Source organism: Artemia sp. Qi Xiang Cuo, chromosome 13 (assembly GCF_049724085.1).
Source record: "Artemia sp. Qi Xiang Cuo chromosome 13, ASM4972408v1, whole genome shotgun sequence".
Classification (NCBI taxonomy): Eukaryota; Metazoa; Arthropoda; class Branchiopoda; order Anostraca; family Artemiidae; genus Artemia; species Artemia sp. Qi Xiang Cuo.
Genome location: NC_142806.1, coordinates 69,977,624 through 70,004,496, shown reverse-complemented (window position 1 = coordinate 70,004,496; position 26,873 = coordinate 69,977,624). Strand labels below are relative to the sequence as shown.

General features: G+C 37.0%; 1 protein-coding gene across 2 annotated transcripts; it reads right to left on the bottom strand.

Moving 5' to 3' along the window:
- Positions 1–1,805: 1,805 nt before the first annotated feature.
- Positions 1,806–24,677, bottom strand: Vps16B (Vacuolar protein sorting 16B). 2 transcript variants are annotated; one of them, XR_016142700.1, is made up of 3 exons: positions 24,607–24,658; positions 9,532–9,889; positions 3,772–3,875 (listed from the first exon to the last, which is right to left on the bottom strand). XR_016142700.1 is itself a non-coding variant. In XM_089098801.1 (2 exons), the coding sequence occupies exons 1-2, from the start codon at positions 24,644–24,646 to the stop codon at positions 2,752–2,754; spliced, it is 1,164 nt and encodes a 387-aa protein (XP_088954927.1). In that variant the 5' UTR covers positions 24,647–24,677; the 3' UTR covers positions 1,806–2,751. The 2 variants fall into 2 exon arrangements, 1 of the variants encoding a protein (XP_088954927.1); XM_089098801.1 differs by lacking the exon at positions 9,532–9,889 and having other exon boundaries at positions 1,806–3,875; positions 24,607–24,677.
- Between the last annotated feature and the right edge of the window lie 2,196 nt (positions 24,678–26,873).

Genomic DNA, 26,873 nt, shown 5'->3' with positions numbered 1-26,873 from the left:
GCGTGAAACTACCACAAATCAGCATCGATAATTAAATAAAACCCAAAATAAACAGAAATTGCAGTAAATAACCGGGTCAAACGCAAAACGAGTAGAAATTAACATGAGTAGGGCTCAAAACCCCTATGCCTTCCCAAGGCCAGAACATAATTTGCACTTTACTGAAAAAAATACAAATGAATGTGCATTGTCAGTTTAATATACTTATACTGATATTTAGTCATCAAAATGTTAATATTATTTGATTTATTGAAGTTTTAAAAGTAAAAAAAAAATTCAGTAAAGTGCAAATTAAGTTCTGGCCTTATGAAGGCTTAGGGGTTTTGAGCCCTACTCGTGTTAATTTCTGCTCGTTTTGAGTTTGACTCGGTTAATTGTTGTAATTTCTGTTCGTTTTTGGGTTTCATTTATTTATCGATGCTGATTTATGGTAGTTTCACGCTTGGTAGATTATTTGATTTTGTTTTTGCTCATTTTTGGTTTAGTGGAGTTCTTTACTCTCCTTGAAAAATTTATTTTGTGGAAAAAGTTTGTTTAATTAATCTACTGTCTAGATCTAACTATGTTGGCTGTCGACACGCTTGATTCTTATTTTACGAGGTCTGCTTTGATATGAAAAGTTCAGCAGAAAAAAAAATCAACACTGCTCATTTCAACAGATGTGGCAAGCACAGTAAAACCCATTTTTTCTTGGAATTGAAATAGTAGGTTGTAAAAGCCTTTGAATTTCAAACAGACAGCAAATACCATTGATCTATGCTTAATTATTTAAAAATAAATTAGATCGTTTAATGGTCACTTATGAGTCATGAAAGATCACAGTCTTCGCCTGAATTCACACTAAACTACATGAAACATGAGGGAGGTTTTCCCAGCATTGGGCCAAACGGTCCCCTTCCCCTTGAAAAAATAAAAATGAGTGACGCTAAAATGTGCTGCCTCTGATTCTGAGACCAGCCCCCCCTCCCCTTCCTTACACCTCACTGTCAAAGAACTCGACTATTCGTTTACCGGGTTCTTGTTAAGAAAGTCCAACTTCAAAGTTCAAGGTCAAAATTTTACTTTTAACATTCGCAAATAAACAAATAGAAAACAACGCATTTCGCCCTGAAGAAATACTTATCAGGGTTGGCAGTCGTATGAAAGTCCAAATATGTACTTATTATTAAACCACTTACTTATTAAATCAAACAATTAATCAAATTTGTTATAAATAACTGAAATTAATAACCTATGAAATAAATAAAATAGAAATAAGTTAAAATAACTTAATTAAATATAATAATGGAAAAATAAAAATAACAAATTAAGTCTCCATCACTCATCAATATTCAAGCCCCCTCCCTCTCCCTGCCATTCCATACCCCCAAACCCCTCACCATACTGCCCAACCTTCATCCCCAATCATTGTAAATAATGGAAACATTTCTTCATTACAGGGATAGAATAATGTGTTTAAACCACCCTTATGTGTAAAACAGAAAAAAAATTAGATGATTTTGGTACAATTAAATTTTAACTGAAATGAAATCTTTCAGAAACTAAACTAATCTCTATCCTTCCCTACAATGCTTTCTACAGAAGAGTAGAAAATGCGGTTAAAATTTCTCAAATTCCAAATTACACGTGTTTTAATGGTTCTCAACCGTGACAAGTTACTTGATCCAAGAAAAGCTAATAACCAAGGCTGTAGCCAAGAGAGGGATCGTCATTAACCCCCCCCCCCCCCTCCTCCTTGAAAAGTTATAAAGTTCATTATAAATTCATACTTTTCAGTACTTGATAGGTAAAGAAGACTTTTTATTTCCTTACTGTTTGTCCTCCCTATCGTGGATCAAAATCCAGGGGACTACGCCACCTAGTTCTCTTATTAAGTTCTTTTATTCAACAATGAGATACTTGATAATATAGTATAACCTACATGTTCAGACATTTATCTAAGCTTATAAGGCTGAAGCAATCCTTCCAGTAATAAGTATAAAAAGATAATCCGATAATCACGTTCCGGGAATCCATCAGCTAAAGCTAAACCAATCACCCAATTGGCTTATACATCCATTAAGACAAAGAAATGTCTGCTCTCTACAATTTGTATGTAGGCTTCCTCAGTTGTAGAACCCCTATGACCTCTTATTACACCAGCTGAAACAGGATTGTAGAAAAAAAATTTCTACTTTGATTTTCTGAAAATGACCTATTCCCGAAAAAAGTTTATTTATTGAATACCAAACTTTTAATACAAAGAGGTATCTAAAGTTCTTCCACAGGGGGAAGGGAAAATTTTTCAGGGGTTACTAAGATTCGCAAAAAAAAACTCCAGCGCCATATTTTTCCAACTGTTACATAATTCCAAACTGTTTTGAATGTTTTTAGTCAGTCGAGCTGAAATAGGGAAAAGGAAGGGGATGAATATCCCCTAGTCTCCTCTGTAGGTACTATATACAGTAAGAATATAAATATATGATATAGAAGTTTTAATATTCTAAATGAAACACTAAAATTCTTTATCCTCCCCAGTGAGCGCTCTTGACTATAAACATACATCCTACACAATGAAAACTCATTTTTTATACATTTAATCTGAAAACGCAACCAGCGACATCGTGAGCTTAAAGAAAAATGGAAGTAAACAACAAAAATTAGGCGTTAAATAAGTAGCACTTTTATTCATTCACAATATTTTAATTTTTCCCAAACTGCTTCACTTTTTGAAACTTCTTACCATAGGTTCAATATGCCTCTGCAGGCAAATCATCTTTCTGTCCTATCAACTTTCAACACTTGTTCCAACTGTTCAGCAGTAGCACCGAAATGCTGCATCATTGCTCGCAGTGGTTCAGCTGATATTACTAAACGCGGAGGACCAAACATCGATTTCACTATAACAGCACTTCTTACATCAGCAAAAGCTCCTACTGATGATCGCCCACATGCAAGTGACCAAAGATACGTTATTTTAGGCACGTCAAGCTGTTTAAGTAAAGGTGTCTGGGGGTTGTCAACAGCTTTGTAGTCATGTTTAGCAAGATATCTTAAGGTAGAGACGACAGGTGTACCTACCAGATCAGCAACAGAAGGGATATGAAACCTAGAGCGAATAAAGTTGTCCACGGGTATACCTTCATCTACATAGCGGCATCTTAATTTTGAACTGGAATCAAGATACGAAGAACGTATTGATCTTTGTTTTTCAAGAAAATTTGCGTGAAGACTAAAAAACTCTGAAATTTCTAGATGATTATTACTACATGCAAGTTGTTTTAAAAGTCTTATTTTTTCTGGTACTATCTTTTTCTTCAGTACATCTTGATAACCAATAATGGCAGCATCTTCAAAATGAGCAAGCATTGATAAGAAATCAACAGCACCATTAGTCTTCCCATTAACTAAAAGCAAATTAATATATACATTTGCTGAAGAGGGGAATTCAGCAAGCAATTTCCTTAGAACATACTCATTCAAAGTTTTTCTGAGGAAATGTAAAATATGGAATATAACATTAGTATCATGCGATTCAATTGCTGATTTTAGAAGATCTCTCTTCAATTGAAGGGAGGTGAAGACTTCTAAGACCACCTTCTCGCCACTCAAAAGTTCTCTTATGGCTTGAGTAGGATTACTAACAATTTTAAACTCTTTTGGATCTTTTGAAATGCTTAATTCTTCAAACGAGGTTAGAGATCCTGATGAGGCTATGCTAGGTACTGTTGATTCAGTGTTTTCTTTCTTGACCACTTTCAAAAGCTCAGTCGTTTCTTTAGAAGAGAAAGATAATATTTTGTCATTTTTTGACGAATCTCCAAAGTCAAACGACTGAACTTCAGACGTGTTCCAATAATCTTCTTCTTCTTGTTCTATATTCAAAATACTGGAACCTAAAAATATTAAACAATCTTCAGATCATCTACTACTACTACTAATAACTCACTGCAGCAGCAAACCGCCTGAAGCCAACACAGGTACACACGCTCTTCCTCCATCCTAATCAACTCAAAGACTCCCTCTTTACACCCTCCCAGGAAGCACCCATTTGCCTTACATCTTTTCCACGAAATCCTCAGCCTATTTACGGACAACCTTCTTTTCGTTTGGCCCTAGACGATTGGCTGACAAGAAAAATCTTTGGAAACCTGTCATTCTTTGCCTCCAGAACGTATCCTAGGCATCTCAACCTTTCTCTCAGATCATAGGACCTTGATAAAAACTATATCATCACAACCTAATACCCATAATCCCTCTAAAAGAAAACAACAAGCAGCATAACGAGAACAGAGCAACAAAAAAAATCAGAACAAACCAAAATTATTCGGTAAATGAGGGAGCCTGTCCTGCTCTTCAAGTTGAAACTTAAGCTAGATTAAGTTCAAGCGTCAAGCTGAAGTAAGTTTGCAATTAATCGGGCTGATTTCCCCTATGCGAGGATAATTCACCATGGTGAACTTCCCATTACTGATAATTTTTGGGGGTTAGTATAGTAAGTTATCTAGCAATCTAAATGGATTCTAAAAATTGTTTTCATCTTCAAAAATAAGCCTTAGTCTACTTTAGTTTTTATGAAAAAAAATGCAATAAAAGAAATTGTCATCTTGGTCGTTCCTTTAATCCGAAAATGGTAGTTTAAAACCTTTAGCTGTTTTCCATAGATTAATTAAAAAAAATTCTATGAAAAGAAGTCTTTCAAAGAAAAGTAAAGATTTACATTAAATTTAAGACCAGTAGAAGCAAATTCTTATAATAATTCAAACTCAAAGCGATTAGCAATCATTTTTAAAGAATAAATGAAACTCAAAATCAACAGAAATTAGAATAAATGATTATAGCAAACATAAAGATAACAGATACTGAAACAGATGGATAAATAAATCTTAGAGCGGTTAAAACTTAAATTGAATATTCAAGTCAAACTAAAAACGAACAAAAAATATTACAAACATGAGTTTGCAATAGGCTCCGAAGCCTATTGCAACATTTGTGTTTCATGAAAATTATATGTATTTTGAACAGTGGGCTTTAGTTTTCCAAAACATCGACGGTAAATGAAGAATAAATCAAAATAATAATCAAGCAAACAGGAAAGAACTGATGAAAATAAATTGAGGATTTAATATATAATCATATTAATTCCGCAAATGTCAGCAACTCAAGATTTTATTTCACTGTATTTTATTTTAATTTTTCCGATGTTACAGAAACATGAAAAAAAAATATAATATATTTTGTTATTAAACGTAAATTACTCTATCAAAACCGGTCTGAATCCGAAAATGGTTAGGTTGCGATCAAAGGGGTCTGAAAAGGCTGTTTGTGTCCTGGCAGTGAGGCACTCAGCTATTCGACGAGCTTTTTCATCCCTAACAATTAGCGAGACCCCGAGTTGTGCACCTCAAAGCGGTAGATCGATGGACTTTTCGACGAGGCATACGGCCGGCGCAGTCAAATCCCAACGCACACAGGGTTCCGTGAATCTAGGGAGCTTACGGTCAAAGAAATTCCCATGTGACATCTAAATGAAGAATGAATGGTCTCGAAAGTTTGTCGTCTACTACGGCGTCCCCGACTTTAAGCGACGCGCCCTCGCTTTTAGGGATGGTGGCGAGGCTGATAAATGAGCAAACCATCCCAGCCCAAATCAGCCAGATGAAAAAGATTTTCGGAGTATTCTGCTGGAATGTAAGAACAATGACAGAAAAGACAGCCCGCCAAGTCATAGCTTATAAATTGCACAAATAATAGGGAGATCTAATCTGCCTTTCTGAAATGAGGATCGGAGGTGCCCTATCCGAAGAGATATCCATAGCAGAATCAAAAGAGAAGTCCGATTTTTGAACTCTGGAGTACAGAATGGTTGAGAACTTCACGGAGTGGGGTTCATACTGAATACTAAAGCTCAACATGCGCTTCTTACGAGGAACCCTATTAGCCCAAGAATTGCCCTCATCCGCTTCAAGGGTAGACTGTTCAATATAAGCATCATAGCGGTATATGCTTCCACCCGTGAGGCTGCTGAAGCCCAGAAAGACTCATTCTACATGGAGCTAGAGTATATAGTGAAGAGATGCTCAAAGCGAGGCTACCTCTTAGTAGCAAAAAATTGGAATGGCCGTGTTGGACCTACTGATCAATCAGTACATGACGCCATTAGACCCTACACATATGGACAGCAATGCAAAAAAGGTGAGTACGAGAAGGAAAGAGGCCCCACAGAGAAGATTGAACATCGCCAAACTGAAATTCTGATCAGGCCAAACATGAGTTTTGTCTTCAGATCCAAAACAGGTTCGTTGCCCTACCCAACGATGCTCAAGACCCCGAAGAAATGAGGTTGCAGTTCAAGACCACCACCAATAAAGTTGCAGCTGATATACTTGGCTATTTCCGCCCCTCTACATAGAGTTAGATTTCGAAAGAAACTCTGGAAATGATTGAAGAAAGACGTGCCTCAAGTCAATTAGACACACAGTCTAAAGCTGTACTGAGGAAGCGCATTACCCAAACCGTAAGAAAGGACCGCACCCGTCACTGGGAGGAAGTTGCTCGTGAACCAGAAAACGTTGCCCGAAACCATGACTCACGATGTACATATAAAATTCTTAAAGAAGCTACCGGAAACATGTCGAGTGTCTCCGATACTATCAAAGATCAACAAGGGAATACCATAGCTGACTATGCCTAAAATGTGGAGTGATGGAAAATGAATTTTAGCCAGCTTCTAAAACTGAACATAATTGCGCCCGTTGATTTGGAAAACATACCATCCTCGATCTCGAAAGAGCCGCCCGACATAAGCATCTCTCCGCCACACCTTGGCGAAACCATCGAAACCATCAAGAATCTCAAAAGACACAAGTCTCCTGATGAGGATAGCTTTTCACCAGAGATTTACAACGCTCACCCCCCATTTGATTGCAAGCCAGCTGCTTCCACTATTTATAGAAATGTGGAAAACAAAGAAGTTTCCAAAAGATTCCAAAATCTCAGTCATCCTTCCCATTTACAAAAAAGGCGATAAGGCAGAGTTTGCAAATTATAGAGCCATATTTCTCATCGACATTGCAGCCAAATTATTCACCATCGTTCTACTACGGAAATTCCAAACAGCTAGAGATAAGCGAATTCAAGAAAACCAGTCTGGGTTCTGGCCTTGCACAGGATGCTCGGATCAGATTTTCGCCCTCTGTTTGATCATGCAACAATGAAAAAGGTACAACCTTCCACTCATAAACATATTCACAGATTACGTTGTTTCCTTCGATTCGGTTCAAAGGGAAAGCTTCGTGAAAGGTTCTTCTTGAAGATGACATGCCGCAGGAATTCGTTTAAATCCTGCAAGCTTATTACCAAAGATGTGCATCCCGATTCAGAATCTATTGCGAAGAATCTTCACTGTTCGATGTAGAATGGGAATGCATATTTTTCCCGGTCCTTTTCAATTATTGTATCGATTGGATCCTTGAACATGATCTCTGGATATTTGAAGGAGTACTAGTTGGTAGAAACGTCAGCTTTACAGACCTTGACTATGCAGACGATGTAAATATTCTCGCCCTGAAACCAGACTCAGCCCAGCTAATGCTTGACAAAGTGGCATATTTCTCAGCCTACCCTGGCCTTCGAATAAACTCAAAGAAAACAAAATTTCTTAACCTGCACGTTACAAGAGGTTATCAGCTCGCCCTTTATGGCCTGCCACTTGGAAAGGTTTAGAGCTTGGTTTATCTGGGATCTGAGATGGATTCGAGAGGAGGATGCGATCAAAATGTCTACAGAAGACTATCTAGAGCTCAAGTAGTCTCTGCTCCACTCTGCAGGCATCACCGGAATCGTCGAGAGATTAGATTAAGAGCAAAGCTAAGCATTTATAAGTAAACGATGAGGGCAGTTCTACTTTGTGGTGTCAAATCCAGGCCCATTAAAGCAGCTCAGGGGCACCCTCTGGAAGTCTTTTGACCACCGCTGCTTGCCTTCAATCTTGCGCACCCGGTTTTCAGACTAGCTTTCTAATGATAAAATCCACCAACGTTGTTATAACATCGACAAAATCTCAGGCATCATCAAGCTCCACCGACTCCACTTGCTTGGACACGTATTAGGTCGCCCCGACGATCGCCTCATTAAACAAGTACTGCTCGCTGAATGCCCTACCAACATGGCGTAGAAGACAAAGAAGCAGTTTAAAAATTGGTGGACACTAGTCAATAAGATCTATAGCCAGCTAGAGGTTTTCGCAAATTTGACCCCAGATGGGACAAATGGTAGCTGAGGTTCACCGAAGAACTGGCACAAGACCGCTCATCGCGGGAGACCATCATTCAGAAACTCTGTTTAGATGCTGGGTGAGGCGGAAACGTCTGGTCCTGCTGTAAATAACAAGCAACTGTAAGTAACTTGTTCTCTGGGAATGTATCAAGCTTCTCAAATGTTTCCTTCTCCTGATTCAAATACTTTCCAAGAATGCGAAACCCTACCATCTAAAATATTAGCAATGAAGCTTTATGGGTTCTGCTAAAATGGACTATTGACAGCTTACTGCAGAACAAAGCTGCCTGAGCCCAACGCAGCAACACCGTTGCACAAACTCCTCTTCACCCCAGTCTATTCAAAGGTTCACTCTTTACATCCTCTCGAACAATTCCAATTTTCTGCAAATCGGTTTTTATGACTTCTTCCAAAAATTTTCACATCTCTGTAAAATCTCTAGAAGTTTGTTTCATTTAGCTGCAATTCTTTCTTTATGATATCAACAAAGCTTACCCAGATAGCAATTTTCTACCACAGAATCTGACTCAAATCCTGAGAGCAGTTTAGCCAAAGCCTAGAGTCGAGGAATCTTTAAAACTTCATGTAACTTTCCGCATATTAAACAAAAAACTTTTTTGTTTTTAACAAAAAGAACAATAAACAAAAGAACAATAATTATGCCCTCGTAATTTTAGCACCATGATCCCACCCCACTCCCCCATTATTTGTTGGGGTGGATGTTCGAGGTATCCACATTTATTATTTGAAATACATAGTTTTTTCAACAGTAGCAGCAATAAAACCACGCCCTACTTTGAGTAGGTGTTTATACAGTCCTCTGATCTAGTGGTTGTTTCTATATTGGAAGGATCTTCTATTTTGGAAAGCTCAAAGGTCTCTTGCAAGTTTTCAGAAAGGCAGTTGAAATCAAGAAAGATATCCACTGAAAAGTTGCCATTATTAAACTACTAGGGAAACCTACATTAGCCCTCTAATTAATTTTATACTCTAATTAATAATAGCCCTCTAATTAATAAATACTCTAATTAATTCTTACTTTACGTGTTTTTACTTTATAACATGTTTCACCCTAATGAAGATTCAGATACTCAAAACCTGGAATCAGATTACCTTTTATAAGGACATTTGGAGAGAGTTATTCAGTTTAAAATAGTGGGTAGTACGACGCACTCATAAAACCCCTGTCTATTGGTTGAACTAACTATGCTTGTAAGAGCTGAGAAACACCTACAACACTAAAGACGAAGGAAGGTATAAAGAAGAAAACATTACTCAGTTAAAAATTTTTATAGTAAGCACACTTTGGACACTAATAGTATGTTTTCTTAGCCAGCTACCAACTCCATTGTGGATAAGGTGGAATAGATTAAACACTTTTTGCAGGGATTAATGCTAGGTATTTGCTCATTCTACTTAATGCTCCTGTTGGTGCATGCACCAGCACCAGCGTAGAGAGACATGTGACGATTCCCTCCAATCGGAACGGTCTTGTGCAATCGTGACTGCTTCTTGTAGGTAAGACATAAGATAAGAATTTTTCCTTTTTTTTAATTGCTATCACAAGCTCACAAAGGGATGAATTTGGACTTCGGAGTCGACAAATCATATGATTACACGAAAACTGGCAAAACTGCAAAAACAACAACGAAAAAGAAAAATCAGAATTAATAATCATATATGAGTCAATAATTTAACTTTAAAGGGTCAATTAGAAACTTAAAAAGATAAAACTGGTCAAACTCAACTAAACTAATACAAGTCAGAAAAAATAAATAGAAGGTACATTAAACAAAGGGGGGATAAGCGGTAAATACAAAAAAGGAACGAAATATAAATATGCATAAAAATTAAAAGGGAGAGTAAAATAGTGTCAATAATTTAACTTCATAAAGTCAACAAAACGTTAAGAAGATAAAAACTGGTCAAAAAAGGGGGAGGGACAAAAATAAGTGAATGAATACGAAAAAAGAGAATGAAATATAAATATATATAAAAATTAAAAGCGGCACTAAAAAAAGTGGGGCAGGGGCAAAACATGCAAATAAATACAAGAACAAAAAAACAAAAATAAAAAAAACCGAGAAGCTAGTGGGATATTTTTTTCATTTTTTCTGTGAAGAAGGCGACAAAATTTTTTTCATATCTGGATGTAATGCCGCGAATGGGATACAAAATAGGGATAGGCTCAAAAATAGCTCGAGGCGGCCGTAATCTGGATGGGGAGTGATGTTTGGGAAAAATACTTGCCGTCCGAGGGTTTTTTATTGCATTTTTTTTGCAAAACGGAGGCACAACGAAACCCTCCTACCCTCACGGGTTTCCAAACTAGCTTTTCTTAGGAGCAGAGTATGGCATCTTGCCTTCATTGAAAATTATTCGCAAGGCTCTCTTTTGGATTGATTCTATTTTTTTCGATTCTTCGCGAGAAATAACAGGGTGCCAAATGGGACAAGCATGTTCAAGATGGGGGCGGGAAAAAGACATAATCCTTAAGGAATGGGTAGGGGGACGCTCAATTTATTTAGGAGCTTTAAGGGCGATAGACACACTAGCTCTATGGATGATGTCTTTAACGTGGATATCCAACTTTAAATTCAAAGAAATTGTGACCCCAACTAATTTAAAGGAGGACACGGAAATTTCAGGAGTGATAGGATTAAGAAAACAGGGCGAGGATGAGGAAACAAATCGGCATTATCAAGGACTTAGAGGGGTTTATTGTCATGGCTAAATCTGAAGACTCGTCTCTAATTTCATTGAAGATATTCATATGGTCGCTTATAAAATTTCTGAAGTTAGTTTCATCAACCGTTAGGTCATCAACAAACTTCCATTGGTCAGGAAATTCCTTCACGATGCTGTTAATCATGACTAAAAAAAGGAGGGGACCTAGGAGAGTATCTTGGGATATGCCATTGTGGACAGGGAGAAGATTTTAATAATCGTTTTGGTATTTGACAACCTACGATCTATTTGTTGAAAAAGCAAAAATACAATCAAAAAATCTACCAAGGGTGAAACTACCACAAATCAGCATCGATAAATAAATGAAACCCAAAACGAACAGAAATTACAATAAATAACCGAGGCAAACTCGAAACAAGCAGAAATCAACATGAGTAGGGCTCAAAACCCCTATGCCTTCCCAAGACCAGGACATAATTTGCACTTTACTGTAAAAATATAAAAGTTTTAATTTTACAACTTTGATAAATCAAATAATATTAACATTTTGATTACTAAATATCAGAATATGTATATTAAACTGACAAAGCACATTCATTTTTACTTTTTTCAGTATTTTTTTTTTTTTTTGTTCAGTTAAGAGAGGGGGTTAGTTGCCCTCCAATCACTTTCAACCTTAAAAAGGGCACTAGCCCTTTCAATTTCTAATCGAATGAGCCCTTTTTGAAGTTTCAACGACAACATTTACTATAAAAAACCTTATATGCCCCCAGAGCATAACTTACAACCCTTACCCTGAGGGCTGTGGGGGAGTGTCCTCCACAAAAACATAATTTCTATCTGGAAATCAACTACGCTGAACAAAATGGCTATCTCATAATTTAGATTGGTTGTGTTTCAGGGAACAGTGGGCGCAAAATGGATGTTAGTTGCCTTCCAATCACTTTCGACTATTAGAAAGGGCACTATCCACTGCAATTTCCAATCGAACGAGCTCTTCTCCAAGTTTCCTCGACAATTCCTTTGATATCAAATGCGCTAGTCTAAAGAAATAAAACATTTTGCCAACATTGCTCTTTACCGATACAGCGCTATTGCGCTGCCCATGATTTTCTTAGTTTATTGGCTTCATCCGGTTTACCATTTTTGAAAAGCTTCAATAAAGTTTTTCAAAAAAAAAAGTGAACAACTCCATTGAACCAAAAATGAACAAAATAGAATCAAATAATCTACCAGGCATACAACTACCACAAATCAGTATTAATAAATAAATGAAACCCAAAACAAACAGAAATTAAATTAAGTCAAACTCAAAATGAGCAGATATTAATCTGAGTAGGGTTCTAAGCCCTATGATTTCTAAGAGCCAAAATATAATTTGTACATTACTGAAAAAAATTCAAATGAATTTCCTGAAAAAAATGTGCATTGTCAGTTTAATATGCATTTGCTGATATTATTCCTTAAAATCTTAATTGGCTCTTAAAAAGGGCACTAGAGCGTCTGATTACCAATCCAATGAACCCCCTTTGAAGTTTCTATGACCACACTTTCTATAAAAACCCTATATGTCCCCAGGGAAAAACTTACAACTTTTGCCTTAAGGGCTGGGGGATTTGATATCCTCAAAAACATAATTTCCCGACCTTTCCGATAGGCTTAACAGAATGGCTATATCGAAATTTTGATTGGAAGTGTTTGAGGAAATGATAGGCGTGGAGAAAGACATTTGCCCTCTGCTCACCTTTGACTAATAAAAAAGGCACTAGTCCTCTCAATTTCCAATCAAATGAGCCCTTTTTGAAGCTTCTACAACAAAAATTTCTATAAAACGTTAAATTCCCCAAAGGCATAAGTTACGACCCTTGTCCTGAGGGCTAGGGGGGGGGGAGGATTGTCATCCTCAAAGGCATAATTTCCAGACCTTTCAACTACTTTGAACAAAATGGCTATCTGAAAATTTTGTTTGGATGTGTTTGGGGAAATTGTGGGCGTGAGATGTGGGTTAGTTACCCTCCAATCACTTTCGACTATTAAAAAGGACACTAGCCCTCTCAATTTCCAATTGAATGAGCCCCTTTTGAAGTTTCTAAGACAACGCTATCTATAAAAACCTTATATACCCCTAGGGCATCACTTACAACCTTTGCCCTGGGGTGACTCGGGGATTTGTCATCCTCAAATACATAATTTCCGGAACTTTCAACTACGTTGAACAAAATGGCTATCTCAAAACTTTGATTGAATGTGTCTGGGGAAATGGTGGGCGTGAGAGGGGGGTTAATGGCTCTCAATTAACTTTCGACTATTAAAAACGGCCTTTTTGAAGTTTCCTACGACAAAACTTTTTATAAAAACCATATATGCCCCCAGGGCATAACAAAATGGCTATCTCAAAACTTTGATTGAATGTGTTTGGGGAATGGTGGGCGTGAGAGGGGGGTTAGTTGCTCTCCATTCGCTTCCGACTATGAAAATGGGCTCTAGCCTTTTCAATTTCCAATCGAAAGAGCTTTTTTGAAGTTTCTACGACACCTCCTTCAATAAAAACTTCATATGCCCCTAGAACAACCCTTGTCCTGAGGGCTGTGGGGGGGGGGGAAGTGTCATCCTCAAAGACCTAATTTCCAGAACTTTCAACTAGGCCTACGTTGAAAAAAAATGCTATCTCCAAATTTTGATTGTATGTGTTTGGGAAAATGGTGGGCGTGAGAGGGGGGTTAGTTGCCCTCCAATTATTTTTGACTATTAAAAAGAGCACTAGCCATTTCAAATTCCAATCGAATGAGCCCTTTTTGAAGTTTCTACAACAACACTTTCTTTGAAAACCTTACATGCCCCCTGGGCATAACTTACGACCCTTGCCCTGAGGACTATGGGGGGGGCGTCATCCTTAAAGACCTAATTTCCAAAACTTTCAACTACGTTGAACAAACTGGCTATCTCAAAATTTGATTGGATGTGTTTGGGGAAAAGGTGGACGTGAGAGGGCGGTTCCTTGCCCTCCAATCACTTTCATTTATTAAGAAGAGCACTAGCCCTTTGAATTTCCAATGGAATGAGCCATTTTTGAAGTTTCTACGACAAAACTTTCAATAAAAACCTTATATGCCACAGGGTATAACTTATAACCCTTGCCCTGAAGACTTTGGGGGAAGTTTCCTGCTCAAAGATATACATTCCAAAACTTTCAACTACATTGAAAAAATGGCTATCTCAAAATTTCGTCCTAGGGTATAACTTAAAACCTTTGCCCTGAGGGCTGTGGGGGGGGGGGGAGGGATATTATCCTCAAAGACCTAATTTTCATGACTTTCAACTCCGTTGAACAAAATTGCTATATCAAAATTTTGATTGGATGTATTTGGGAATATCTTGGGCGTGAGTGGGTGGCTAGTTTCCCCCCAATGACTTTCGACTATTAAAAACGGCGCTAGCCCTTTGAATTTCCAATCAAACGAGCCTTTCGGAAGTTTCTACGACAATGCTTTCTATAAAAATCTTATGTCCCCAGGGCATAACTTACAACCCTTGCCCTGAGGGTTGTGGGGGAGTGTCCTCCTCAAAAGCATAATTTCTCTCTGGAAATGAACTATGCTGAACAAAATGGATATCTCAAAATTTTGATTGGATGTCTTTGGGGAAATGGTGGGCGAGGAAAGGACATTAGTTGCGTTTCAATCCATTCCGACTGTTAAAATCGACATTGGGTGTACGGATTTTTAACCAAAGAGGCCCTTTTCACTTTGTCTATGTTAACTCCTTTGATACAAAACTTCGTGCTCTAAAGGAGAAAAATAATACACAGTGCTAACCTCGTACTTTACTTAGGCAGCTCTATTGCGCTGCCTATGATAGTAATAAATGGTTTATCGCTAGAGCACCTTTTGAATCTTTTTCCTGGGAAACAAATTTGATATCTATCAATTAGCTTTTTTTGGAAGGTAACCATTTCCTCATCAAGATATTTTAAACTATAAATATCAGACCAATTTTCAGTATTCAGCCACATACCAAAACAAAGAAGATCAGAATTTTGAAGAGGGCAGTAAGCCCCATAAGTTATTGAGAAATAACGGTCAAGATTGAAAGAGGGGGATAAAAGAATCGAAAGGTGATAACTCTCAGCTAATGGGAGCAAAGCTGAGGGAGGGGTGTAAAAATTATACATATTTGTTAAAATAGCATCAAGAGAGGTATTTCCCACTAGTCGTTGGTATTTTAAAGATTTGCTTTACTTTAAGTGAGGAGCAAAAAGAATCCATTTTAAGGTCGTTGGCATAGCCAACTAAAAAAAGGCCAGAATTGGGCCAGCACTTAGAAATAACAAAATAACCACTTGTCTGCAATTGCTGGATGAACTTGCGTTTTGAATTGATATTTTGATTTGGGGAGTAATAGAAAACAGCTATTGTAATAATATTAAATGGACGAGGGAGTAAACTAAGTATTTAGAGTAAACTAAGAGGGAGTATACTAAGTATTTAGTCTAATACTAAGCCAGAGGATTTCATCACACATGGATAAACTAGGGACTCGAATAACCTTCGGGTAAAGTTTACTCTTAGTAAAGAACAAAACACTGCCATCTTTTTATCCGAGTGGGTGTTCTAAAGGACGGAGTTTATTAAACTCTGAATAATTTGTTAGGCACAGGAACCCTGGGTCATAGGACTGTACTTCAGTAATAGCTATAATATCTATTCTATTTGATTCTGAAAGCACCTCGAGTTCGGTAAGCTTTTCAGGATTAAGACTTTCCGCATTAGTAACTCAAAGTTTCGGGAAAATAAACCGATTGGGGAATCGCAACAGGGAGACTTGATGAGTTTCTAGATTAGTACTGACCATTGAGATGAACTGGGTAAGGCTCTCCCTCCATCTGAACAGGGCCCTTTTGTTCTTCTGCTGCCACTCGGACTGATCAAGTTAGTGCCAGTTAGTAAGAGTCAGTGGGTCTGATTGGTTAATGCCAGTAGTCAGGTGTTCGAGACAAATTCATACCACCTGATCCCTTCAGTATATCTCAGGAACTTTGTTTGGGTCACTATGGCATCACAAACAGAATCACCAGATGGGCAGGTCTCAGCACCATAAAGGAAGAGTTGAGTTACAGTGGTGTTGAATATCAACATTTTTGTTTTTGGGATGAGATTGGACTTTGATGATACAAAGTGGCATAGTTGTGCCATAACTGATGCGCGACTGAACTTCAGTTTTGACTGAGCTGTTGTCTGTGATGACAGATCCAAGGTGGGTAAATGACTTGAAGAATTCAAGAGTGCATCCTGATATGTCAAATGTTGGTGAGTTGGCCGTGTTACACATCGAGTGAACAATCATTATTTTTATCTTCTGCCAGCTAATCTGTGGTCCCACTTTCAGGGCTTCATCTGACCATGTGTTGAGGGTTTTTAGAGTTCAGCTGCAGAAGCAGGGTACATATTCGGGCAATATCATCAGCAAAGTTGCACTTGGCTAGAATTCTTTCGCCATACTTCAGTACGAGGGGGAGTCGGCTCGTGGTTCGATGCACGGCATAATCAATCACTGCGTTGAACCATTCAGGAGCAGCAGCAGAGCCTTGCTGTACACCGGTGTTTCTATTTATCAGAGAGCTTTGACAACTAATAACCTGAACGGAACTTTTCGTAACAGTGCAGAGCTGCTTGAATAGGCAACAATATTTGTCCGGGAGACCTGTTTGTTCTAGTATCAGCCAGAGATTCAGAGTCAACTAATTCAAAGACTACTTTAAATTCAACAAAGGCGATGTATGCAGTATTCTGGAACCCATAAGGTTTGTCAATGCCCTGGTGTACAGTAATGATCTGCTCAGTAGTACATTTGTTAGGCATGAAATCTGCTCCATGAATCCAGCAGCGCTTACGAATAAATTGGGCACTTCTATCAATCAATACGATGGCAAATAATTCGCCAGAAACCAACAGTGGGGGGGGGGCGCGGATTCGTCCATCGTTGGAGCAATCACTTTGATTACCTTTGCACTTCCATACAGGAAGTATTATCCCTTCCTCCCATTCTTGTAAAATCAGTTAAGTTTTCCAAACGAGAGTGAAGAGCATGTGGAGCCATAGTAACATCATTGGTACTTGAATTTTAGCACCTCTATGGTGATCCCGCAGGTTCAGGGCACTTTGTAATTTTTCATCTTCCTTAAAGCATTCTGTATCTCTTTTACAGAAGAAGGATCAGGCACTGAGAGATTTTCGCAAGTTATTTGATGAGCAGATGCAATTAGGTCGGGATTGAGGTAAACTCTTTCGGCATTTAGCAGTTTGTGGTACTCCTTCCATTGCTCTACTTACTTGGTTTCGTCTTTGAGCATTATGCCGGAGGCGGACTTAACTGCTCATATCTTTGGAAGTTTCCCCTCTCTGAGGTCTCTGAAATACTTGAAAAGGACTTGATGTCACTTTTTTGTACTGAATCGTCAAGCTCATCTGCTTTTTAATCAACAAATTGTTGCTTGTCTTGGTATATCTCTGGCCAGTTACGCTTTCCTGCGTTGTTCAATTACTTCCAAAGCTTCTCCCAACAGCAAGGGCTTCTTTGAGTACATCTTGAGACCAACAGTCTAATTGGCGACCTCTAATACATTGTTTTTGTGTGTTTGCCACATTGCATCAGGGCTAACAAGGTTGTTCGGACATTTGAATCTGTTTTGGCCTTCAACTAAATACTTTAGGCAAGCTTGGATAGTACAAAAAAATCAGTGTTGGTTTTTATGACACATGTTATAGTGCGCCATTGATGACCTACAACATTGTGCCGTCCTGGCTAAGTGGTTGGCAAATTGGTTTGAGAATGCTTTGTCCAAGGGCCAAAGGTTCGATCCCTGGCGTAGCCAGTTACTTGGTTCGGGACGGGGGTCAGTTGCGCGACTCTATAAGCTCAGCCTGAGTCATCCCAGCTCTAAATGAGTACCAGGAAAAATCTGGCGAAAGTAAGCAGAAAGGGTGTGTGAAAGCACAGGATAGCTGGCCCCCAGTCCTCCATTGCACTTCCTGGCTGAAGGGCCATGAAACGGAAATCAGCACTGCCGGTTTGGACCTCAAGGGTCTATTGCTGTCATACTTACAACATTATACATTGCCTCTTCCATAATGACCACTCTAATAAGAACAGAGTTGTACCATTTTGGTTCCCTCCTCAACCCTGGTTCTACATATAATGTTGGCTAATGTGAAAATTGCATCTCAGCCATCATCATGGGGCCAAGTATAGCCCTTAGCTAAGCCTGCCATTAAAATTGTATCCTAGCTCCTGTAATGGGCCCAGATTTAGTCCTAGGCTGTATACAAAAGCTTGCTGGTTTTGATTAATTTTTTTTCTTTTAAAATTGTTATTATGAGCCAACTACTGATGAAAAATAAGAGCTTCATTGTTCTCTATGGGCTCCTCTAAAGCAAACACAACAGTAACAAAATTTTTACTTAATAATGTGTATAAAATGTATGTTGTGTGGTCTTTCTGGGTTTCTTCCACTTTAATTCATGTTTTGTCTACAATATATTTGTTAACCCTTTCAGGATAGATGGTTCAATCCAGCACAATGCATAAACTGTTTTTTTTTTTCATCAGCCAACCACACTACTGTATGGTTCATGATACCCAATTGTGGCCAATAAGCTTTTTATTAACTTTTTGGCACACTTATTTCATAATTTAATATCTGTTTGGTAGCTGCAAAGTTCACACCCTCTTAATCAAATTACCCTTATATGAGCAATGTTACCTAGCCCCTTAATACATTTCCACTTAATTCAAATACACCAAAACTTGGAGAAATATAACCTTTTAAAAGCCATAGGGGAGAGTTCTACAGTTTGACAAAGTAGGTGGTATAATACATTCTTAGAACTCCTTATATATTGGTTGTACTGAATTATGCTTGTAAGAGCTGAAAAAGTTCTAAAGAACCAAAAAGAAAGTAAGTTTTCAAGAGAAATATATTTAACAGATAAAAATTATGATAGCAAGCACATTTTGGACCCTAACAGTAAGTTTCCTTAGCCAGTCACCAACTACACTGTGGATAAGGTGGAATAAACCAGCCACTTTTTGTAGAGAATTGCTACATAGAAGAGGAAATACAGACCCCATACAAAAAAACAAAGCTGAGTAGTAAGATAAACTTTGTGGTCGTTTTTAAGATACATGTTGTAGGGCGCCAATGATGACTGACGGTATTGTTCATGAGTTCTTGAAAACTGAACACTATAACAAGAAAAGAGTTGTACCATTTGATTTCCTCTTCAACCTTGGTTCTATATATAATGGTTGCTAATGTTGGAACTGTATCCCATCCATCCTAAAACTGCAGCGATACAATATGCACAAAACTTTGAGTATTGTGCAACTTTTTCAAATTAGTACTATTTTGCATTATGAACCAACTTTTAATAAAGTAAACTACCAAAAAAATACAAAGTATAAGTAGACAAATTAATGCCAACCAATAGAATCAGCAAAGTTTTGTATACAGCCTAGGGCTATATCTGACCACATTAGAAGGCTGGGATACACTAGTCATGGTATAACCAGGGTTGCCACTGCCATGGATTTATCCACAAAAACATGGATTTTTCAACCCCTGCCATGGATTTTTTTTCACATGGTATGGAATTAGCGTCACTCAGAAAACCAATCTTTACAGCAACCCAAAATGGGTCCAAACCAAAAAAGATTTGTTTTGGTCAGTTTATACCATTTATACATCATCCATATATATTTGAGACAAAATATCACATGAAAAAAAAATGGAAACCATGCACTTCTGCATTGCATCTATATGAACAAAGAGCTATGTCATCGAAAAGCCATACCTTCAAGCAACTCAAAGTGTCGCAGATGGCATAGTGAAGTATTGAGCATTATTACCATGGCATTACTACATTACTACATTACTAGCATGGTCCAACATTACATGTAAAATGAAAAAGTTTTTTCTTGTGTGTATTTATCTTATTTGAATGTTAAAAATGTATTCTTAAGTACTGTATAAATCTTATCAATCATTTTACATAGTTCAGGCATGACAGGTTTAATTTCAATATAATTACAATATCTTTTGTTTGAAACATTTTTAAAAACCTGACGAATAATTTCATAGATAATCCATTCAAAATTAAAAAGAGTAAAGCCCTTTCCCCAAATGGTGTTTACACTACCCAACTGAATATATAAAAAAAGTCTTTTTAAAATTCTTGAATCTTTAACAATAGAGTGAAAATAAAACAAACAAACAATGAAAAAAATGTAAATTAATGTGGAAGCAACCCAAAATGTCTATTTAACATTAATTTTACAAACACTATAAAGAAAAAATTTTTTTTACTATAGTGTTTCCTTTAGAAGTACCCATATGCAACCTTAAATTTCAGGTAAATTTATACTTTTCATATAATTTTGCTAGGATGAAAGTGATAATACTTGATGCCTTATTTCTGCTGTTCTCAAATATAATAACCACTACCAGGACAAATTCTTTTTTAAACTCTTATTTGGGACAGAAAAACTAAGTTATTACCTTGCCTATAGCTTAGAGTAAGACTATGATGTAAAGTTGAAAAACAATTATAAACTAAGTAGATATAATAATTAGCTTTTAAGTGAGCCCTTAAAAAACTCTCTATTATGTTTCCAGTGTCCTGTCAGCAACAAAGAAAAAAAAAGAAAAAAACAAAAAGACACGTAATTTATACCTATTAAAAAATGTGATTTTACTTTTTGTTCAAGGTAGGAGGTGTAAGTTCCCTGTTTAGGCTGTTCAACATTGGTGGCTCCAATGGATTGCTTTTTGTTTACTGTGATGCTGTTTACAAGGGTATTAGACTCATTATAAAATTCTTGCACATTTGTTTCCTAACTAACATACTACTCTTAAGAGTAAGTGAAATAATGGTATAAGTCTAGAATTGGGACTGTTGAGAAGGAAAAATGTTGGAAAACAATTATTATTTCATAATATACAGAATAATATAGTTAACTTACTTTAACTGCAGTTCTACTAAACTTTTAATCCCCCCCCCCCCTTGGGTGCAAATATATAGCCCAAATTCTGCATTCTCTATTTGTTTTGCTATCCACCACTCTTTTCAACCCATGTACCTGCAAGTTGAATCAAAAGTGATCAAATCAAAAACCAGAAATATATGATTGGGGCTATATTTTTTATTACTAGAGGGATTGGGGGTTAAATAAAGTGGAATTGCAGGCAAAAATGTGTAAACTACAGTTATTTTGCATATTATGAAGTAAGAATTGTTTTAGTAACATATTTCTTTCTCAATAGCCTCAATTCCTGACTTATATAAGAATTGTAATTGTCTTTCCTGAATCAGCTACAAATGGCAACTTTTTCTCTAAAGACAGTATTTTTTTTTTTTTTAATAAATGCAACCAATTTAAGGGCTCAAAAAAAACTTGAAATTATGAGTGAATTTGAAAAGGACATTAAAAGAGCATCAAGTGATCTATTCACTTTCTTCCTTACTAAATTAAATGAAAAGCTGGTAAATAGCTACCAAATCATATTATTGACATAGGGTAAAGGCACCAATGATTCAACAGTGCAATTTTGGAACCACTGTCAAAATTTTCCTTCAAAACGGGATAGCTCTGCTTAGCCGGGACTTAGAGTGCCATCTCTTGGAGCCATCGTTATATTTCGACGGTGTAAAACGTGGACACTATATCTGGTACACCCAGATAAGAAAAGAACATTCAATTTGGTCAGTTTCCTGTTTTCGACACAAAAGGAGCTCCCGACAATTTTTTAGGTATTTAATGTTCAAACTGTCATTACTTGATTATTTATATCAAGAAAAAGTTGGGATAAGCGCCAATGTGTCGAGATACATCTGATCTTCTCTGAAATGTAGCCACATTAGCTTTTTCTTGATAAAATTAAATGAAAATGGTGACGAAAATTGTATTGTTGAAACTAGGTTCCAAGTGTCGAAAATTCTTGTTCAATGTAGTGGAATACCAGGCAGACTAAAAATGTTCCTTCAGCTGCATTCAAGCGTAAATATCGGCTACTATCAAGGGATTTATTTCTTTGGCGAATATCTTGTAGTAACCTTGTCAAAATTTTGGACAGACAGCAACAGGCCCTGTCAAAATATAGGTGACTTTGTCGAAACTTCACTGAACATGTAAAACAGATGAGAAATAATAGGTGTCAAAATTCCAGGTTTCACTGACAAAACCATAGGCACCATAGCTGTTGAATTTATGGGTGCTTTCTGTGCAACGAGAGATTTTGATGATTATTATTTCTAATAATATTTCAGATGAAAGAACATTTAAACAAAAGGTTTTTTTTAACTTTGAAGTTTTACTTACAGACACTAGATTTTTCCATCATCTGAGGAACTGCCACTTGGCCTCATACCATGCAGGGGCGTAAATTGCTATGGGTCAGGGGGGGCAGTTGCCCCCCCAGACCTCATTTTGCCCCCCTCCCCTGACCTGATTTTGCCCCCCCCCCAGACTTTTTAGATTATACCCTTATTTATCCTTCATCTGAATAAAAAATACAAATTATATCAAATAAAAAATCTTACACGAAATGACACGTAGGCCTATGTTTTGGACAAAACTAAGAATCTACATATGAAAATAAAATCCACTAAATCAAAGAAACTTCTTAAATTTCTTGAAATCCACTCCTGTTTTCCTAGACCCTATCCCTTCCAAAATGCTAGTGAAACAATTTTGTTATACTAAATACTATTTGTATTTAATAATGTATATTAAAATTTTTTGTACTGATTTTGTTATACCAAATACTACATACTTGAAACAATTTTGTTAGTTTTATTACTTCTACTTTTTGCATAGTCTTTTATACTTTTATACATTAAATGAAGTTGAAGAAAAACAAAGAAACAAGAATATACATGTCAAATACACCAGGTTCCACCCACAAGTATTCCCCAAGCATTAAGACGGGTGTCAAATTGGGTTCCGACTTGTGTCAAAAACAGGTAACTTTTTTGTTGTGTTGAATTTGTGGGTGAAAATGCTCTAATTTCGGAAAATTGGAGTTTTGTACCCTTTCCAGACCAAACTTCAAACTTCTCATCAAATAGTTAGATCCCTAGATGTTTTTCCTACATACTGAAACCCTTTTCAAACCAAAAGTCTTTAAATTAAGACTTCTAGAGTAGAAAAACTGGTTTTTTATAAAAACTATTGAATCATTGGTTTGACACCCAATACAGGTGTCGAATTGGGTTCCAACTTGCGTCAAAAACAGGTAACTTTTTTTGTTGTGTCGAATTTGTAGGTGAAAATGCTATAATTTCAGAAAATTGGAGTTTTGTACCCTTTCCAGACAAAACTTCAAACTTCTCATCAAACAGTTAGATTCCTAGATGGTTTTCCTATATACTGAAACCCTTTTCAAACCAAAAGTCTTTAAATTAGGACTTATGGAGTAGAAAAACTGGTTTTTTACAAAAACTGTCAAATCATCAGTACCTTTACCCTACACATAAAGTGAATATACCACTTGATGCCTTTTTTTATGCTGTTTACAAATATAATAATCATTTCTATTGGAAATGAATTTAATCCCCCCCCCCTATATATGACAATTCAGGGTATATATTTATACATTAGGGGGGGGGGCGTAAAGTTTAAACTTACCTCCCTTTTACATCAGAAACAAAATTTGCCCCACCCCCCTAATGTAGAAATATATATCCTGAATTGGCATATATAGGGGGGGGGGCTGAAATTCATGGTCAATATCTACCAATTCATATTATTGAGTTAGGACTAAAGTGAATACACCATTCAATACCTTTTTTTATGCTGATTACAAATATAATAAGCATTTCTATCAGAAGTGAATTTCAGCCCCCCCCTATATATGCCAATTCAGGGTTAGGATAGGTTAGGTATAGCCTATATAGGGAGGGGCTGAAATTCATTTCTGATAGAAATGCTTATTATATTCGTAATCAGCATAAAAAAGGCATTGAATGGTGCATTCACTTTATTCCTAACTCAATAATATGATTTGGTAGATATTGACCAAATTCAGTTCCAATGGAAATGATTATTATAGCCTATTTGTATAAGCATAAAAAAAGGCATTGAGTGGTATATTCACTTTATGCGTAAGTCAATAATATGATTTGGTAGATATTTACCAAGAAGCTATAAATTTACCAAATTATCTTAGGCCTAGCCTACCTTAAACTGCACTTGCTAGTAATAAGGGAAAATTATACAGACACCAATAAATGATGCTGGTGATTCAGCTTGCCAGGTGCATAAACATGAATGTTACATAAAATGATAGAAAATAATGCCAAACCCAGACAGTCAGCAAGTTTTAGTAGGCCCTATGCCTCACCAGAACATATTTGGAAAGAAAATTTAATAGAGGATCAAATAGTATATCTTTGTTTTTTATCTGATTTCTGCCTAGAAGTAAACCACTGTTTAAACTAGGCTTAAATCTGGGAACCAGAGCAGGGGACTATGATATAATTATCCTAAACTAAAATTAAATAACAGTAGGCTAAAACTCAACTAAGTACAATTCTTTTGACAAGACTGAGAATAAGCGTCTTTTTATTATGGGTAGTCAGCAGGGGAGCTTTAACACAGTCAGTATACCTTGTGTATCAGCATTTGATGGGTTCTTCTCCTCAAACATAATTCCCTTAAGATAAGGAGCATGTAACGAATTTGAATTTGTTTCTTGTCATTGTCATATTGACAGCGTTATCATACATTGTTTTACTTCCTATCCGTCAAACCTTTCTGGGCAGGGTTTTCTAAGTTTCCTTTCTAATTAAGAAAGCAGAAGATAAGCGATTATCTGCTCCGAGCACCGGTGATAAGTCGGAAAGGGACTTCCTTCCAACTGGTAGTATATCGATACTTTCTTTACTGAGCAAGATCTGCTGAATGCAGTTTGAATTGCCTCATTCTGAAATAATAGCTAAGAGGCATATTTTGACTTTTGTACTTAACTTCATTTTAGGAACAATAAATATCGGATGTATGATGACATCCATTAACGAAACTATTTTTTGTGAAAATAAGCTTTATAGTTCTGCCTAAATAGAGAGCGTTGTGGGCACAATGTATTATTTTTTCGAAGGGGTATGTGGGGGAGGGGATGGGGGGTTCTGACCATGGTACAGAATAAATTGTCGTAGGAACTACGAAAGGGGCTGTAACCATCGTTTCCCTAAACACATACAATCTAAATTTTGAAATAGTCACTTCGTTCAAAATAGTTCAAGTACCATATAACAAGACTTTTGTGAACGGAACAACAACCAAGAGTCTGGGGACAAGTGTTGTAATCTATGCCCTGTGGGGGGGGGGGCTCGTAAGGTTCTTTTGGAAGGAGTGGTCGTATGAACTTTGTAGAAGGCTCATTTGAGTCCAAAATCTTTTTTTAAGTAAAAAATGATGAAGGGCATCAGAACATGCAACAATACCTCCACGGTTGACATGACCCTTAGAGCAGAGAGGCAAGGGTTTAAAGTTATGCCCTAGTGGCATGCAAGGTTTTTATGAAATAAATTCGAACGGAAACAGGAAGTTCTAGTGCTCTTAAGAGGAGGCAAAAGTTATTGGAGGGCACCCTCCCCCCAGTTAAACACATTTACCAAAACACATTCAATCAAAATTTTAAGACAGCTATTTTGTTCAGTATTGTTCAAAAGTCCAGTGATTATGCCTTTGGGAATTTCAACCTTCCCACACCTTTCGGGGCAAGAGCTGTAACTTAGGCAATTCGTTTATTGTTTACATATAGTATATTTTATTGAGAAAGGTGGGCATGTTTAACCTTTTCTTTCAAAAAAGACGGAAGGCATTCAAGTCAGAAATTAAAAAAATTTTAAGGGGAGTAAATTGCAAGAAAATAGCTAAAGAAATTTGCAAGTTTTTTAAGCGTGGAAATTGCAAATTCGGCCAAAATTTTTGGCATAATCATTCAGCTATATAAGCTGCTCGCAACCTCAAAAAACGAAATCACCATACAATCACTGACCTGGCCGAAAGTGATATTTCTTCATACATTTGTAAAGAAAATTCTTAAGTGGTAACTGTAGAGCAAGTCATTGCAATGTGTTACGTTAATGTAAATTCTACCTATTAGGTAAATGTATTATAATTTAGTGCAATTTTAAGCATGTTAATATCTGTACCGTTTTTCCAAGTGGCCGTTGTTTTGGTTGCACTAAAGCTCGCGTTAAGGTTCCTCCTTCTTTTTATCTACCCCCAGGAAGAAAATTGCACCAATCTGTAAAAGATATCAGAGGCAACCCTGTAGCGTTGCCTATAGTAAAGACCATACGGCTCCAATGTTTTATTATTATTTTTTTTTCCCCAGAGGCACTTCATATGGAAGGGGTCGTCGTCGAAAATTAAAAGGGGGCTCATTCGATTGGAAATCGAGAGTTCTGGTGCCCTTTTTAATAGTCTAAAATGATTGGAGGGCAACTAGCCCCCCACACGCCCATCATTCCCCCAAACACAGCCGATCAAACTTTGGAGATAGCCATTTTATTCAGCGTAGTTGATTTCCACATAGAAAATATATTTTTGAGGAGGACACCCCCAAAACCCTCAGGGCAAGGGTTTTAAGTTATGCCCTGGGGGCATATAAGGTTTTTATAGAAGGTGTTGTCGTAAAAACTTCAAAACAGGCTCATTCGATTGGAAATTAAAGGGCTAAAACATAATTTCTATCTGTAAATCAACAACGCTGAACAAAATGGCTATTTAAAAATTTTGAGTGAATGTGTTTGGGGAAAAGGTGGGCGATAGAGGAGGGTTAGTTGCCCTCAAATCACTTTCGACTTTTAAAAAGGGCACTAGACATTTGAATTTCCAATCAAATGAGCCCTTTTTTAACTTTCAAC